General features: G+C 37.8%; 4 protein-coding genes across 4 annotated transcripts; 1 reads left to right on the forward strand and 3 right to left on the reverse strand.

The window, feature by feature from the left end:
• Positions 1–312: 312 nt before the first annotated feature.
• On the reverse strand, positions 313–1,855 carry LOC129894518 (putative F-box/kelch-repeat protein At1g20790). The gene is made up of 2 exons (XM_055970229.1): positions 646–1,855; positions 313–386 (listed from the first exon to the last, which is right to left on the reverse strand). The coding sequence occupies exons 1-2, from the start codon at positions 1,853–1,855 to the stop codon at positions 313–315; spliced, it is 1,284 nt and encodes a 427-aa protein (XP_055826204.1).
• A 2,315-nt stretch (positions 1,856–4,170) lies between these two features.
• On the reverse strand, positions 4,171–5,692 carry LOC129894519 (putative F-box protein At1g33530). Its single transcript, XM_055970230.1, has 2 exons — positions 4,501–5,692; positions 4,171–4,304 (listed from the first exon to the last, which is right to left on the reverse strand). The coding sequence occupies exons 1-2, from the start codon at positions 5,690–5,692 to the stop codon at positions 4,171–4,173; spliced, it is 1,326 nt and encodes a 441-aa protein (XP_055826205.1).
• Positions 5,693–10,653: 4,961 nt separating this feature from the next.
• On the forward strand, positions 10,654–11,133 carry LOC129894520 (uncharacterized). Its single transcript, XM_055970231.1, has one exon. The coding sequence runs from the start codon at positions 10,654–10,656 to the stop codon at positions 11,131–11,133; it is 480 nt and encodes a 159-aa protein (XP_055826206.1).
• Positions 11,134–17,473: 6,340 nt separating this feature from the next.
• LOC129894521 (uncharacterized) lies at positions 17,474–17,968 on the reverse strand. Its single transcript, XM_055970232.1, has one exon. The coding sequence runs from the start codon at positions 17,966–17,968 to the stop codon at positions 17,474–17,476; it is 495 nt and encodes a 164-aa protein (XP_055826207.1).

A 17,968-nucleotide genomic window follows, 5' to 3' on the forward strand; every position in this document is an offset into this window, starting at 1 on the left:
TCAGTGGAAGTCTCATGATTTCTATTTGAAAAAAAAAAGGTTCAATCAAATCAAGCAAATTTTGAATGGAAGATTCATCAAACATCTTCCCCTGCCAATGCTAAAATCTTTCATTTATTGGGATTCATCACTTGTAATCTGAAGCAGTTGCAAAAAAAGAAAGAAGTTTTTATTCAAAATGCATATAGGAAACCACGTCTATTACAATATTTAACTATGCTCTCAATCTCCCAGAAATAACAAATTAAGTCATGTTGAAAGTAATCATGATTGAAGATAGTGAAGGGCACAAAGCCACATCTATTACAATACTTATTTTTCTTCTCCTCCTACATCTGCTGCTGCTGATGATTGACCTGATGAACTTTCTTCTTGGATGGAAATACCTGGCCAAAGTTATATACAAAATTTGATAAGAATTAGAATTGATGTAGATTTGTTTCAAGTAAAAAAGCAGACCTACAAATTAGAAAATGCCACTGAAGTCAAATAAAGAAGGCACGCAATATCTCTATGACAACGTCGATTGGCTCAGTTGAGATGTTTTAAACATAAACTTGAAAGGAATTGCTAATCCTGACTTTAAGTCTCATTTAGGACATCACAAGAACTAAAATACAAAATTGAACTGAAAATAACTGGTACCTTCCATAATAAATCTTCTGATGAGATCCAACTTTGCAGCTATATATGTCTGATCAGCAGTCGTTACATTATTGGAGGGCGTCTTATGGACACAAGCTAACGTTTGATGGACGCAAAACATGGGATAATTAACTGTGTCCAAAACTGCAGCATTTTTGTACTTATTGATCTCAGTATCATACTCGTATAGATCATGATACTGTGTCGAGAGACGTTCTACCAGAAAAGACACTTGTTTGCTGTCTATCCAGACTGGAAATCCAATAATAGTGCCTTCCGGACTTAAAACGAAGTTGTCAAAAGTTTGGGAAACCCTCCAACGGCTGCTTGCACTGTCGTAAGTAGCAATGACTACAAACTTTCTGAAAATGCATACAAGGGTAAGTAAACCTTGCGCCCTCCCTAGCCATATATCTTCACCAGTCGAAATTTTACCATAGCTGAGATCAAAATGATCAAGAAACTCAGGACGGTCAATTAGTATAGCCTCTTCTCTGTTTGTATCAAAAGCTATAACACTACCGTCACTTCTGAGCCAATAAAGAGAATCACGCCAATAAACAGGTGGACTACTGGACGGTAACGATGTGAAAGTATTGGTTCTCAGTTGGATTTCATGCCACAAGCCAGATCGCTCTGATGAAAGTATGTGAAATTTGTAGAACAAGTTGGAATTTTTAATTAGGCTACTGATGGTTACCAATTTGTATTGATCTGAATTTGGGTAATCAACAGCTAGGCCTGTTCTTTCTAAATCATGTGCAAAAGAAGACATTGGGTATGGTATCAATTGGTGCTCTCCAGTTGTGGGATTGAAAACACAGTAACGCCTAATTTTCTCAAAGTCAAAGAGAATCAGACCATTACATGAGGCCAAAATCTCAATGTCAAAGAGATTCAGACCATTACATGAGGCCAAAATATCAATGTCATAGCATAAAGTCGTCACATATTGAGTGATTGGGTTTAAGGAGATTTTGTGGAATTGTCTGAATAATCTCCAATCATTTATTGAATAGATGAGTTGTGTAGAAATGTCTTTATGACGTTGGTACAAATTTTGGGCAAATTCAGGATGAGAAATCATACTATTAATATTTTTTGATAGAAGTTTACATTGAACAACAAACTTTAAGGGCAAGCGGGAGATGATCTCCCAAAGGATATCATCCCGAAATTCCATAATATATTTCTTCTGCTCTCTTGTCATTTGTTATGCTTGAATTTTATTTAAATAAAGAGGTGTATTTAAAGGAAGAAAAGTCTTGTAAATGAAAGGGTGTGTTCTTTCCTTGATGTGTCGCTTCATTATTTAGTTACCAGCAGTTTTATTTGAATTCAAATTCTACTAAACTTTTACAGAGAATTTCTTTTGTTTAAATAATAATAATAATAATAAAATAATAAATAATAAATATTTTAAATGAATAGGTGTCTTTTAAATGGAACTGTGTGTCGTTTCATTCTTGCGACAATTTCTAGTAACTTTTTACAGAGAATTGCGTTTATTGATTTACTAATTCAGACCTCAAAGGATGTCTCCCTTCTCAATAAGAAAATTATTTCATCAACACAACATTAGTTAATGAGAATTGCTAACTAAGCAGAGATTGAATCAATCTTTCTGTAGATGCTGAGTTCTCCCTCAGTTAACTAATCTTTCTGTCGTTTATTTAGATGCATCCGATTCTTTAAGTAACAAGAAATTTTGAGTGAAAGATTAGGCAATATCTTCCCAAATTAATTTAACAAAACCCAAGTGGGATTCGAAAGGACAGGACAAGTTTAATGAGAATGTCCCTCTTGGTCTGGAAATTAAATAGCACTGTGATATATGGAAGCCTGACAGTGGGTGCAATATGAGAATGAAGTTGAATATAGTCGAGTCATTTCAGGGGGGCAAGTACGTAGGCTGGGTTCTCTAAATGGATATAAAAAGATCATAGATCAATCATACGGCTTAAGAAGATGATATTTCAATTTTTTGAATTTTTTTTGTCCTGAACAAGTAATCCCCTCAGGTTTGTTACGTAGGATATACAAATATGGCAAATAGAAAAAAGGAAAATGCTTCTTCAAAATCATTTTTAAGGATGTAAGTTGAAGGTATTTTCTCCTCAGATCAAGAGGATTGCAAAAGAACAACTCCCTGAAGGACAACGAAACCCCTGTAAAGGAAATTCTAGGGATGGCAATGGGGCTGGGCGGGGCGGGAGCTCGACCCGTAAATTTTTTAAACCGCCCTGCCCCGCCCCGCATTACAATTTATTTCATTTTCAACCCGCATAGACCCGCCCCGCCCCGCATAAATTTTTAAGTTTTCTTTTTCTTTTTTTAATTGAGTTTAATATGAAAAATAAAATTCATAACTTTTCTTTTCATTTTTCGCTAATCAACATCAACAGCTAATTAATTGTTTCTAGTTAACATTTCAACAATTATTTCTTAATCGCTAATCAACTGTTTCTAATTAACATTTCAACAACTAACAATTCACTAGACACGTCTAATTTAATTATTTTTTTAAAAAAGTTAAAACTAAAGTCAAAGTTTAATATAAAAAGTTTATATCTTTGATTTTTAATAATTACAAAGATTTAATTATTTTTAGGTTATTATTTAGTACCTTAAACCCGCAACCCGCCCCGCCCACATTAATTTTAAAAATAATTACTTCAACCTGCCCCACACCCACCCCGCCCTGCATAACTTTAAACCTGCCCGCCCCGCATAGCTCTAAACCCGCCCCGCCCCATTGCAATCCCTTGGAAATTCAATGCCTACGCCCTCAATCTCCTCTAATACAGCATCCTTCCATCCTTCTTCACATTCACTCCCCTTCAATCCAAATGGCTGAAATAGACGATAACACCACTCCCACAGTTGAAGCAACCTCTGGGAATGGAGGCTCTGTGGTGATAGATCAAACCAGTTCCTTTTTCTTCTTGCATCAGATTCACCGGGGATGACTCTTGTCCTCACCCCCTTCGATGGAAATGGCTATGGAGCATGAAGGAGATCCATTCTCATAGTCCTCTCAACCAAAATAAGATGGGATACATTGAAGGTGCTTCTCTTGTCCCTGCTCCAGAATCAGCTGATTTGAAAGAAATAGTTAATCCTGACCTTAAGTATCTTTAAGACTTCTTAGGAGATCACAAGGCAGGATCAAATGGTCATGGTGACAATGTTTCTAGACATACATGAGCTATTCTAGACAATACCCTATTAATCTGAAGAAGAAAGAGGTTCAAACAAATTATGTCAAGCAAATTTTGAATGGAAGATTCGCCAAACATCTTCCCCTGGCGAGGCTAAAATCTTTCATTTATACGAATTCGTCACTTAAAATGTGCAGCAGTTGCAAAAAAAGAAAGAAGAAGTTTCTATTCAAAATGCATAGAGAAAACCACGTCTATTACAATATTTAACAATGCCCTCAATCTCCCAGAAATTACAAATAAAGTCATGTTTGATAGAAAGTAATCATTATTGAAGATAATGAAGGGCAGAAAGCCAGGTCTATTACAATATTTCTTCTCCTCCTCCTCCTCCTCCTCCTTCTTCTTCTCCCCCTCCTCCTCCTGCTGCTGCTTCTTCTTCTCCTCCTCCTCCCCCTCCTCCTGCCGCTGCTTCTTCTTCTGATGATGATGATTCCTCTGATGAACTTTCTTCTTGGATGGAAAAACAAAATAGGAAAAGATTAGAAATGATTTAGACTTGTTTCAAGTAAAAAAGCAGACCTAGCAGTTAGAAAATGCCACTGAAGTCAAACAAAGAAGGCACATGATATCTGACCTTAAGTCTCATTTAGGACATCACAAAAACTAAAATACAAAATTGAACTTAATTAACTGGTACCTTCGATAATAAATCTTCTGATATCATCCAACTTTGCAGCAATATACTCCTGCTGAGCAGCCGTTACATTATTGGAGGGCGTCTTATGGACACAAGCTAATGTTGGATGGAAGCAATACATGGGATAGTCAACTGTGTCCAGCACTGCAGCATTTTCGTACCCATTAATGTTAATATCATACTCGTATAGATCATGAAACCATGTTGGGGGACGTTGTACCAGAAAAGACACTTGCTTGCTGTCGATCCAGACTGGAAAGCCAATAATAGTGCCTTCCGGACCTAAAACAAAGTTGTCCAAAGTGTAGGAAACCCTCCAACGGCTGCTTGCACTGTCATAAGCAGCAAAGACTATGTACTTTCTGAAAATGCATACAAGGGTAAGTAAACCTTGTGCCCTCCCTAGCCATATATCTTCACCAGTCAAAATTCTACCGTAGCTGAGATCATAATGATCAAGAAACTCAGGACGGTCAATTAGTATAGCCTCTTCTCTCTTCGTATCAAAAGCTAGAACGCTACCGTCACTTCTGAGCCAATAAAGAGAATCACACCAATAAACAGGTGGACTACCCAAGGGTAAAGATAGGAAAGTATTGGTTCTCAGCTGGATTTCACGCCACAATCCAGATTGCTCTGATGAAAGTAGGTGAAATTTGTAGAACAAGTTGAAATTTTCAACCAGCTTACTTATGGTTACCAATTTGTACTGATCTGAGTTCGGGTAATCAACTGCTAGGCCTGTTTTTTCTAAATCATTTCTTGGAGACTCTGTATACGGTATCAATTGGTGCTCTCCAGTTGTGGGATTGAAAACACAGTAACGCCTAATTCTCTCAAAGTCAAAGAGAATTAGGCCATTACATGAGGCCAAAATCTCTAGGTCATAGCTTAAAGTTGTCACGGATTGACTGATTGGGTTTAAGGAGATTTTGGGGAATTGTCTAAATAATCTCCCATCATTTACTAAATAGATGAGTTGTGAGGAAGTGTCTTTTTGACGTTGGAACAATGTTTTGGAAAATTCAGGATGAGAAATCATACCTTTAATATTTTTTGATAGAAGTTTACATTGAACAACAAACTTCAAGGGCAAGCGGGAGATGATCTCCATTACCATAGCATCTGGCATTTCTGTACTCACTAATATACCGTTGTGTTCCTCTGCTTTGTTGCCGTTTTCCATTCCCTTAATTCTATCTATTCTCTTTTTCGAGTCTAGAAAAGAAGATATCAAATGTTTTACCTAAAATGAGTTCATGTTCGTGTTGGTGTTAAATAGTATAAAATTTTATTAGGGAAATCTCCGAAGTGATTCGGCAGATCCTTGTGAACAATCAATGAATTAGATATATGGACCTATATGAATCTTTCCCTCTAAGAAATCAAAACAACAAGTAATATATATTGTTCAAAATAATTATATCACGCTTAAGAGTATAAGTGTGTTTAATCAATTTGTGAATTTGGTTTATGTAAAGATATGACATTTATGCTTAACCCCAAAAATTAGCTTATTAGGAGAGGATTTATCAAGCCCATATAAGCAGACTACTAGTCTATTCCCCAACCAATGTGGAACTGTAACTCACTTTAACACCCGTCTTCACGCCCAAGTCCTATTGGAGTGTGGACCGGAAGTCCAAATGGACATGGTTGTGATACCATGTAAAGATATGACACTAGCTAATAAGGGGCGGATTGTTTAAGCCCATATAAGGTTCAACCCCATTTGGGCTCCCGCTCCACGCTCCAGTTGGGTTTGAGCGTGAAGGGAGTGTTAGAGTGGGTTAGAGTATCACGTTGGCCGGAGAATGGACTGGTTTTCTTATATAGAATTGAACAATCCTCCTATCATGATCTAGGTTTTGAAATACGTTGAGTTAGACCCAAGTACCATATCTTGGTTTCAGAGCCAGGTTCATCCCCGTTAGGGCTTCCCTTGAGCATGAAGGGGTGTTAAAGTGAGTTAAAGTCCCAGATTTGTTGGGGATTGGACTGTTGGTTTGCTTATATGGACTTAGACAATCCTCTATTCATGAGCTAGTTTTTGGGGTTGAGTTAGGCCAATGTGCTATATCCTTAGATTTTATATACTCAGTATAAAAACACTTATTTCTATTTGGTCCTATTTGATACATTTATGATGTACCATACACAAATTTCAGCTCACTACAACTAATAAAGGATTTAGTGACAATATTATAATTGTTTCTATATTATATTTAGCGACAATAATATGAGTATGTATGCTAAAGACTCTGGATGCAATGACATTAACTCAATTGCTGCTAAATGTTCAATGGGAGCCTAAAGCGCGAGACCTGGGAAAGGAAATCACATCGAAGAAAGGCCTAACTTGAAACTATGTTCGTAGTTTGAGCAATCATAGCTTATCACTATTGCTGCTAAAAGAAAAATCTATTGCCACTAAATATCACTTTTGTTGTAGTAACTTGAACTACTGCAACCAAGCACCTCCGTGAGACCTGCTAAGGACCTGCTCTTCAGCGTGTACAAGGTAATCCCTCAAGTTTGTTATGTAGGATATACAAATATGACAGTGGTAGGCCAGATAAAAAAAAGAAAAGGAAAATGCTTCTTCAAAATCAACAAGGAGAAACATAAGCAGAATATTGAGAGTAATAAGCCTCCGACAATCAGAGGTCCCCTTCAATTACTAGAGTTGTCCAGTTATTAAGGGAGAAAGAAAGTTTCATACTTTACCATTGCTTCTTTTGATAATTTTCTCTTCACAAAATGATGGAGACTAAATTTCTTGAATCATGGTGTTTGTGAATCTTTTTCCAGTGAATATTTCCAAAATTAGAATTCCAAAACTGTATATTTCATCGTCATATCATATCATATCATCACATTATATTATAGATTAGGAACATTGATATCCTCTTAAACTTGCTTGCAGATTTCATTTAGACATTCGAACTATGGCTTGTTTCAATTGAGCATCTGAACACATGATACAATGCTCTTATTAGACGATTTTAGTTCGAACTTTGGAATTTTCTTTTTGCGTGCAGTGGCAGATCTAGGAATTTGATTAAGGGGGTTAAAAAATTTGAAGAAGTAGACGTACGAACTAGCCGAAGGGGGTTCGACATCTACTATATATACATAAAAAAATATTTTAACCATGTATTAATAGTATAATTTTCTGCCGAAGGGGGTTCAACTGACCCCCCGAACAGAAGGTGGCTCCGCCCCTGCTTGCGTGCGTTCTCAAGTGCCTATTATGTAGATAAGTTAGTCACTTAAAATATGTCATTTATTTTCATCTTATACATTAACCTCGATATGTCGTAACACCTCAAGTTTGTTCCCCATCTTTTCTCTGTAAGTTCACTGATTCAGAATAGGACAAGCTGGAATTGCCATATACCCTTGCTTGGTCTTCTTCCCTTGTTTAAATTCAACTTGTTTACAGAAGGAAATGCATCTAATTTAGAGCATATGTCTGTGCATCTAGTTATAAGCTGTAAGTTGTGGATTTATATTCAATTTCAATGTCTGCATAAGCATAACGGTGAGAAAAACAATGACATCAAATTGTTTATATACGGTAGAACTTGTATAAAGCCAAGTATGCCCTTAGATGGATTGAGTAACTGTAATTCTGTGGTTCCTGACCGTGGAGAAGTGTAGTAAGAATGTACCTAACATAAATCCAGTCAGTTCTCTTCTGAAAACTCTGTCAAGGGACGTTCTACCAGAAAAAAAATACCTGCTTGTTGTGATCCAGACTGGGAGCCATTAGTAATGCCGTCGGGACCAGAAACGAAGTTGTCCAAAGTGTGAGAAACACTTGAACCGCTGCTTGCGTTATCATAAGCACCAATGACTATGGACAGTCCATAATGGACTTTTTGAAAATGCATACAAGAGTAAGTAAACATTGTGCCATCCCTAGCCTCATATCGCCACCAGTCAAAAGTTATTGAAATCAAAATGATCAATAAACTCACGATGGTCAATAGTATAAACTCTTCTCTCTGTGTATCATAAGCAAGAAAACTACTGTCACTTCTGAGCCAATACACCAGTAAACAAGTGGATTGCCAAAGGATAAAGAGATGAAAGTATTGGTTCTTAGTTGAATTTTATGCCACAAGTCAGATTACTCCGATAAAAGTAAGTGAAATTGGTAGGACAAGTTGGAATTTTCAGCCAGCTTATTGATGGTGACCAATTTATATTGACTTGAATTCGGATAATCAACAGCTAGGCCTGCATTACCAAACTTATTTATTAGTTCAATTCATTTGAACCTATAAAAAGTTGGGCGAATAGATAACGGAAAATTGACCCATGAGAAATCTCGTCAAAAAGTTCGTTCCAGTTTCTTTGAAAGTTTATCTATTGAGAAACCTGTCGGAACCAAATGCAATAATTAACCTTATCTTTACGTTACAATATAAAAGTTAAATTTGAACTGAAATGTGAAATTTAGTTGTTGCTGTTAAAGTTCCTTTAACCTTATCATTCCAGTTCCGAATTGCTAGAAAACTTCAAAGAGCAAAGAAGCTCGTAACATATAAGAAAAACTCCCCCCAAGTGATACTCCATGTCGAGTAGATTCAAATTCACCAGGTTTGAAGGATGTTTTCGTAAATTGACTTTCGTATATATCTATTATTTATCATTTAATAGGATTATAATTTAATAACCTATATGCATTAATGTGGCCAAATGATTAATGACTAAATTAATTTGTATTTGAAGAGCATATTAGTGGTAGGTGATTAAAGAGATTCAGCATTATTATCATAATAATTAACGGTTATATACTATACAGTATACTGTTGAGATTCAAAGGCAACATAAACTCAGTGATTCGAGCCATGGTGTTTTCACAGATGATGATAAAGGAAAGAAGGAGATGAAAAGAGATGAAGTTAAAAATGAACCTCAAAGGTCAAATAGCTTCAGACAAAGCAACAAGGATATACAAAAGATCAAAAGGACGCAATAGATCCAAAGATCACCTATTTGATCAAATTAATCAGAACCATCCAATTGTGTGCAATAGCTGCACAATTCTAAATATTTCTTGGCCATTGCACAATTATGGCACTTGATAGCCGTTTGAAGTTTGTTACAAGAAAACAAATAGTAAAGTGACAAGTGTAAATACATATTACATTAATTTCCTAGTTTATACATTTTTAGGATAGAATAGACTATGTCTATATATTCTTGAGTCTTGTACAGTGATTGAGAGAAGAAATACACAGAAAATTTCCCACATTGCTTATGTTTTTCTTCATATACTCTCTCTGTTCATCTTTACTTATCCATATTTGATTTGGAACACTCCTTAAGAAAAGAAACAATAATAGAAGGATAATTTTAATATATCGCCCCCATAAATTATAAGTCATCTAAATATTGAAAAATAAATAGTAACAATAAAGTAGACACAAAATGATAAATTATCTTTTGGTTTTCCAAACTGGACAAGTAAAATTGAGCAATTATTTTTAGTATGTTAGATAAGTAAAAATAGACGGGGGAGTAATTAATATGAAAATGTTTATTTTTTTAATTATTTATTAGAATGTCAGTTTTATATTTTTATACCAAAAAATAATTATATAATAATGTTTGATCGAAGGGAAAATTTGTCTCTTTAGTTAATTTCTACAAATAATAAAGAGTAACACCTAACAATCTAAGGTTACAAAGATTATTTGACCGAAAAACTAATCAAGGCATGATTAAAAAAAAATATAATTAATAATTCATATTTATAAACAAAAGAAAAAAATGTATTTTATACCAATAATAGGAAGAGATAAATATTTGACATAAAGAAGAAAAGACAATATTGTAAGAGTAAAATGAAACAATATATTAAGCATTTTATACAGAATACAAAGTACATGAAAAGGTTGGCAACGGATGAGTTCAACGGTGGAAGCTCAAAGGAGCAGAAAATACCTTGGCATGAATATAGAAGCAAAAGAAGACTACTGACCAAAGGATCCCTGTCCAAATCAAATGGACCACCCCCATAGTTAACACCTTCAAGATCAATACTGATGGTGCTGCTCCTATACAGCCTGGAAGGGGGGGGGGGGATTAGGTGGTGTGATCAGGAACCATAGGAAGGAATGCGTTGTTGGTTTCATGAAACCTTGTGCCCATACAAATGCAGTGAAAGCTGAATTACTTGCCATCCTCCATGGTCTCAGATTGGCAAGGGACAGAAACTTGAAACCAATCGAGATTAACTCAGACTCTAGCAACGCTGTGTCTATGATTATCAATAACCATCTTTGCTTTAGCAACATTATCTCTGAATGCAGGTCTCTGATGAGGAAGTTGGAGGTCATAACTATTAAACATGTGTTTAGAGAGAAGAACAAGGTGGCAGACGTGCTTGCTAAAGAAGGCGTTATGCGACCATTTTTGGAAGGAGCAAGTGTTTTGGAATCTCCTCCAGAATGTGCTTTGGAGGCTGTAGAAGCAGACGCTAATGGAACAATCTATGTTAGGAAAATTGTTCCTTGTAATATTGAACCTTGTATTAACGTAGCTTTATGCCACCTGGTGGCACTTACTACTATTATGGACATGCCCGGAAACTATGCACCTAACTTTCTATAGTTTAATATAAATCCTCCTATTTCCACCAAAAAAAAAAAGTTACAAAAAGTGATTATCAAAAATCCAAAGTCTTAATTTCATGAGTAAAATATATTAATTAATAAATTGTAAAGATTGTCATTTATTTTGATTGATTGTATTGATTTCATTCCTGATCTTTATTCATAACTGCAAAAATTGTCATTTATTTTAATTGATTGTATTGATTTCTTTTCTAACCCTTATGGATCCACCCTCTTGTATAAATACCTTATTCATTCTTAATAAAATCATATCTTCTCTCTTTTGTAAACTGCTTTATATAGTTATGGAGATCATTTTTCACTTGCCCTTGAAGTTTGTAGTTCAATGTAAATTTCTAAGCAAGAATTTTTAAAGGTAGAATTTCTTATCCTAAATTTTCTCATACTTTGTTTCAACATCTTCTACACAACTCATTTATTCATCAAATGGTTTATTTATAAATTTCCACAAAGTCTCCTTGAACCCTATTCCAATCACTGAATATGAGACGACTTTAAATTTACCCTATGAAATTGAACTTTTGGCCTCATGTAAGGGTCTGATTCTCTGACTTTGAAGAAATTATGATTTACTGTGTTTTCAACCCGACAACTAGAGCGCACCAATTGATACCATACCCAAAGTCAACAAATAAATTTGATAAGTCGGCCGAAAATTCCAACTTGTTCTACAAATTTCACGTACTCTCATCGGAACGATCAGAGTTGTTGCATGAAATCCAACTGAGAAGCATACTTTCAGCTCCTTGGTCTTCGGTAGTCCATCTATTTACTGGCGCGATTTTTTGTATTGTCTCATAAGTGAGAATAGTGTTCTATCTTTTGATACAAAGCGAGTAGAGGACATACTAATTGACCGTTTTTAGTTTATCGATCATTGTGTTTGCTTTTATGGTAAAATTTTGAATGGTCGTGATATATGGATAATGATGGCACACAATGATCAATAAATTCAACACAGACAATTAGTATAGCCTCTTCTTTCTTTGTATCAAAAGCTAGAACACTACCGTCATTTATGAGCCAATAGGAGAATCGCACCAATAAACAACTGTACTACTGAAGGATAATTAAAGAGCTGAAAGTATTGGCTCCTAGTTGGATTTCACGTCAAAAAAAGGCGAAGGATCGTGATCATGCAGTAGAGGATCAAGATGTTGCGGGAATTATCGATGCTATGCTTCTTGGACCTGATATCGAATATATACAGCCAGTGAGACTCGATCATCAATGATGTATGTGATGAACAAGCTGATAAGGTTGAGGATACAACAACTTTGCATAGGATTATGATTTGACAGGATGGTTGGTTGCATCAGTCATCACTTGATCTACAAAATATATATATATATATATATATATATAAGTGGGTGCAGAAACTCTTTGCCATTATATTGTTTGTGTACGTTTCAGCTGAATATAGCTCGGTTGAATGAAAAAGATACACATACTTTGTTCTCTTTTGTATAGAATAAGTAGCAAGTATCACTAAAAGAGATTAATCCCTTGATTTATTTCATTAACCTCAATAGTTTATATACACAAATAAAAGAGTATAATTAGGCTATAATTAAGAAAACTAAATATCTCTATATTAGGAACTAAATAACCTAAATATCTCTATATTAGGAACTAAATATATACAATCTGTCAGAATATATTTTCATATATTCTAACACACCCCTGCAGTCGAAGCGGGAGGTCGTCGAATGCTAAGAATGTCCCGAAAATCCTCAAATAACACCAACGGAAGGCATTTGGTGAAGATATCTGCAATCTGATAACGAGAGGGGACATGTAACACTCGAACCTACCCACGAGTCACCTTTTTCCCGTACAAAATGTATATCCATCTCAGTGCATTGATGCTGAACAAGATTACCAGCCAGATAAATTGCACTAACATTATCACAGCAAACCAAAGTAGTCTATGGAATAGGATAATGAAGTTCCAAAAGCAAGTTTCGCAACCAACACGACTCAAAAACCACATTGGCAACCCCTTGGTATTCTGCCTCTACACTCGAACGGGACAAAGTAGCTTGATGTTTCGCAGACTATGAGATCAAGTTTTCACCCATAAAAACACAATAACCTGAAGTCAAACGTCGTGTATCAGGGTATCCACCCCAATCAATATCAGTATACGAGACAATTATTTTTGGAAGAGGGATAAAGATGAAGACCATAATCCAAAGTACCTTGTAGGTAGCGCACGATGCGCTTAAGAGCATTCATGTGCTCATCCTGTGGGTCATGCATGAATAAGCATACATGTTGCATAGCATAAATAATATCCGGTCTCGTGAACGTGAGGTATTGCAGTGCCCCTGCAAGACTCCGATAAAGAGATGGTCCTCAAACAGTATGCTCGTAGTAGCCTCGAGCTTCAGTTTTGGAGAAACCGGAGTAGGAGATGGTTTACATGCTTATACCAAGCCCGCGGAGCTTGTTTCAGCCCATAAAGAGATTTCTTCAGCAAACACACATGATTAGGTCTATCAGAATCCTGATAGCCCAAAGGTTGATACATGTAAACAATCTCCTTGAGTTCGCCATGTAAGAAAGTATTTTTGATGTCAAGTTGATGAATCGGCCATGCCTTGGAGAGAGCCAAACTAAGAACCATACGAATAGTCATCGGTTTGACAACTGGACTAAATGTCTCACCACAATCCACGCCAACCTGTTGGTTTTTACCATCACCTATAAGACGAGCTTTATGTCGCTTAAACGAACCATCAGATTTTTCTTTATGAGCAAAAATCCACATACACCGAATAACATTAACATTTGAAGGATGGGGCACTAATTCCCACGTTTTATTTTGAATAAGAGCATTATATTCATCATCCATAGCCAATTTCCAATTTGGGTCACGAAGAGCAGACACGGGGTTACGGGGTAGAGGGAACTTCGAGACGGATGTAAGAAGTTTGAAGGACCTCTTAGGCTTATAGATCCCATGTTGACTCTTAGTAATAGGACTGGTGGGTAGACTAGAGTGAGAGACGGGAGTGGGCGGAGGAGGAGAGCTAGGTGGGAGAGAGGGCTGTTTGGATATATCTCAAGAAGTTTCAACTCAATCGGATAATTGGAGACGTTAGTCGAGCGTCGTTGAAAATTCTGACAGACTCCAAAGCACTCCTGGAAGAACTTTCTTTTTTGCTAGCTGGTGCAAATTCTTTTTTGCTTTTGGTTGTTTGTTGTATTGTTGCAGGTTGCTGGATTTATTCATCAACATATAATCCCACCAACTTATTCCCCATTTCATATTCTGAACTGAGGAGACAACAACCTGGCAGCTTAGGAATTCACCAACACACAAACACTACTCTCATGCCAAATTCCTTGATGCAGCACCTGCAACAGCTCTCTTACACCTCAAGATTCCTGGAGCTCCTTGCTATGTCCACTTGTTATGTGCAGGAACAGAAACATGCAACAACAAGCAGTCGAACACATCAGCTAAGAAGGAAAGAAGAAGCTGTATACAGGCACATCAAACAGCAACACTGGATCCTTCCAAAGTGCAAGCCACCTTCAGTCAAACTTTTAAGCCAGGGATGCATCACCAGCATTGTGATTCAGTCCTTTTTCTTCCACAACAACAGCCCCAGCAGCAGCATTAAACAACTTCAACAACTTCACCCTGCAACTCAGAAGGACCATCTACAATTCTTGTTAGCATGTTGTCTTGTTTTTGTGGACATGTGCAGGTACTTTAATGAGCTGAACACTTCAAAGGAGCTGATCACTCTCTCTTTGGAGGCAACAAGAAGCTGTGTACAGTTCCACAAAGAGTCAAACAGAGGGAGACAACCTTGTACTCAAAGCCCATCCTGGTTGGCACATAAGGTACCTTCAAAGGAGCTGATCAACTCCCCTTTGGAGGCAACTAGAAGATGCCTACAGGACTGCAACAGCCCTCACAGCTCCCATACTTGTGTGGCTCTTTGGTTAATTGTTTGTGCAGGTACACAAAGTCTCAGAAAAAGGGAGACAACAGCCACACATGTAAGGGCCTCACCTACTCCAATCACCTCTCCATGCATACCAGATGCATTCCATCAACATCTGCAACAGCTCCACCAACTTGCAGCAGACAAGGAACAAATACAAGCTAATAGTACTGGTTACAGCAGCTTGCACACTTCTTTGGTTGTATGTTTTGTTGGTTTTTTTTGGCTGTGCAGGTACTCCAAGAAGCTGAACCTGATCACAACAAAGAACCTCCCTTCTTGTGTAACTCACACCAACAAGCAACCTAATCACAAAGTAAGCAACAAGGAGATGCACATTTGCTTGTCTGTGTATTTTTCTGTTGTTGGTTGTCTATGCAGGTATCCCAAATCCAAAAGAGGGATCTACAACAAGCATATTACCAATTCAGCTACAGAGGCAACAACAAACTGGTTACAGGACTGCAGCAAGCTTCACTGCTTGCTTCCTTGGCTATCTGTATGTGCAGATCCACATACCAGGAGCTCTCCAGCACCCTCCAACATCCTCCACTACCTGCAGCAACCATACCAAATTATTTGGATCCCCTTGCAGGTGCTTGATTGTGAATATAGGCACAAAAGAAGATCATCTACTAGCTGGGCTGAACAACCACAGCATCAATGGCCTAGGTACAAGGCAGCAGCAGTTCTACTCCATAACAATAGCCACAAGCAAAGCTACTACAGCTTCAATTTGCAGCAAGCAATAAGCTTTTTCAAGGCCTTCCTCAACAACTCCAAGGATGCTGGTTGCTACAACTCAATATACTTACGCTACCTTCATCCTCCTTAGCTGATATATGCTCAATCCTGAAGTGGATGCAACCTTCCATTGGGACTTACCTGTTATGACAAGACTAAAAAGGGCAAAGATGAAAAGAATTTTCCCACCCCATGCGAGATAGAAGGTTCATATACTTGTTCTTCTTTCAATTTAGCTATGTATGGTACGTAGCATAGTTGAATAGGACTAGTGTAGATTATTTTCTTGTTTTCTCATGGAAGGGGAGAGTCTCCCTCATTTATGTTTTATTAGTCGAATTGTACCGGGAGAAGTCCTCTCATAGGTTTACTGCTTTCTAGTTATAGTTAGCCCTTTTTTTGTTTCGGGGATGAGTTAGCCGACCTTAATAGGTTAGCTGACTTATGAACCACCATAGGATCGGAGGTAAGGTTTATGTCCCCCTCCTTGTATTTTTACTTTTGTTATTTATGTTAAGGCTTGGGGGTGTTGCTCAACCCCTGACTGTGCACGAGAGGTGGGAGCCTCGTGTAGGGTTTGTTCCCCCCCTCCCCCCCCAAAAAAAAAAAAAGTGACTGGATTGGTGATCGGATAAAGCTCTCCCCAACTGTTACACCTCATTACCAGCCTCCCCGTCTGAAAATCCTTCACAAAAAATCCAAAGGGATCAAAATTAACAGAGATAGAGTTATCAGTAGTAAATTTATGGATGAACACCAAATTTTTAACTAGATGAGGGGCATGAAGGATATTGTTTAAGTGTAAGGGAGTACAAGGAGAAGACAAAGTCGTGTGACCATAGCCATGAATTGGAATTAATTGACCATTACCAACAATTATACCACATTTATTGCTCTTATGAAAATAAGATGTGAGGTTACCTTGCGTGGATGTTATGTGAGAAGTGGCACCGGTGTCCATGTACCAATTTGCATCCGGAGGAGTGATCCCAAGAGTATGCATGGCAGCTTCAATGTCCATAAGAGTAGGGGTTGTCGTGTAGGCCTGTTGAGGTTGGGGGCTAAGAACACCTGCTCGTGGTGGCTGCTGCTGTCCATAATTGGGTCAGGACCAAGAAATTAAAGGATATGGACACAGTGGTATAGCCCAAGGACCCCATGATGCCATCCACGGACACTGATGCCTGTCAGCCCATGGAGAATAGGGCGGAGGGTTCTGCCCCACTGATTATTGCCCAGTGCCGCGGCTGTTGTCGCCTCCCAGCTAACTACCACAACCTGTATTACCGCCGCTGTTGACAGCTCTTTTGCCGCCTCCACGACCACCATTGTTACCAAGATATTTTCCCCCATTATTGCTTCGGTTTTGGTTCTTCTTCCCACCATTAGAATTGCGGTTGGAAGAGGAATTATCAGGAACATCAGGAGGACCCTTGGACGAGCGAGCAACTAAGGCAGCAGAGAAGCTTTGGGGCGCTTTCTTAGCACGGCCGGCCTCCTCAAGAGTGAGCATCGAACGGGCTTGATAAAATTAAGGCAACGGGTCACGTTGGCGAATAAGAGTAGCCACACCTTGGTAAGGCTCGGTAAGGCCAGAGACTAGTTGAAGAACTAGTCAATCGTTAGCGATCGGGGAGCCGACATTCTTGATTGATCTGCTAAAGATTTGAGATGTTGACAATAGGCAGAGACATTCAAAAAATCTGCCATGTTGACATGAGTGAAGTCGTACTCAAGGGTGACAGCACGAGAGTGTTTGTTATCCTGGAATATGTCACGCAAGCGATTCCAAACCTCCATCGTCGTGGTGTCGGGTTCAAGAATTGTATGCAAAAGATCATGAGAGATAGTAGCGTAGAGCCATTGGAGAACGGTGGCATCCAGGGTGGACCATAGTTCTTTGTCCTCTTCTTGTTGAGGCCGTTTCTCAATGCCCGCTGCTAGAGGAATAATATGATCAATCACCCGATGAGATCTTGCATGAATCTTAAAGAGTTCCGCCCATGTGGAAAATTGTACACTCTCCATTTCAAGAGTTATGGGAACATGGTTCTTGATGTTGGATACAGCAAGAGCAGGATGAAAGGAAGATTTGGAGTTAGACAT

The sequence above is a fragment of the Solanum dulcamara genome, chromosome 7, assembly GCF_947179165.1.
Source record: "Solanum dulcamara chromosome 7, daSolDulc1.2, whole genome shotgun sequence".
NCBI lineage: Eukaryota > Viridiplantae > Streptophyta > Magnoliopsida > Solanales > Solanaceae > Solanum > Solanum dulcamara.

Excerpts from the sequence above, each read along its gene's own strand:
- LOC129894518 (XM_055970229.1), bottom strand. The coding sequence starts at position 1,855 with ATGACAAGAGAGCAGAAGAAATATATTATGGAATTTCGGGATGATATC. Across the intron at positions 387-645 it reads CAGAAGATTTATTATGGAAG|GTATTTCCATCCAAGAAGAA; the intron begins GTACCAGTTATT and ends AACTTTGGCCAG.
- LOC129894519 (XM_055970230.1), bottom strand. The coding sequence starts at position 5,692 with ATGGAAAACGGCAACAAAGCAGAGGAACACAACGGTATATTAGTGAGT. Across the intron at positions 4,305-4,500 it reads ATTTATTATCGAAGGTACCA|AGGAATCATCATCATCAGAA; the intron begins GTTAATTAAGTT and ends AAAGTTCATCAG.
- LOC129894521 (XM_055970232.1), bottom strand. The coding sequence starts at position 17,968 with ATGTCTAACTCCAAATCTTCCTTTCATCCTGCTCTTGCTGTATCCAAC.
- LOC129894520 (XM_055970231.1), top strand. The coding sequence starts at position 10,654 with ATGAAACCTTGTGCCCATACAAATGCAGTGAAAGCTGAATTACTTGCC.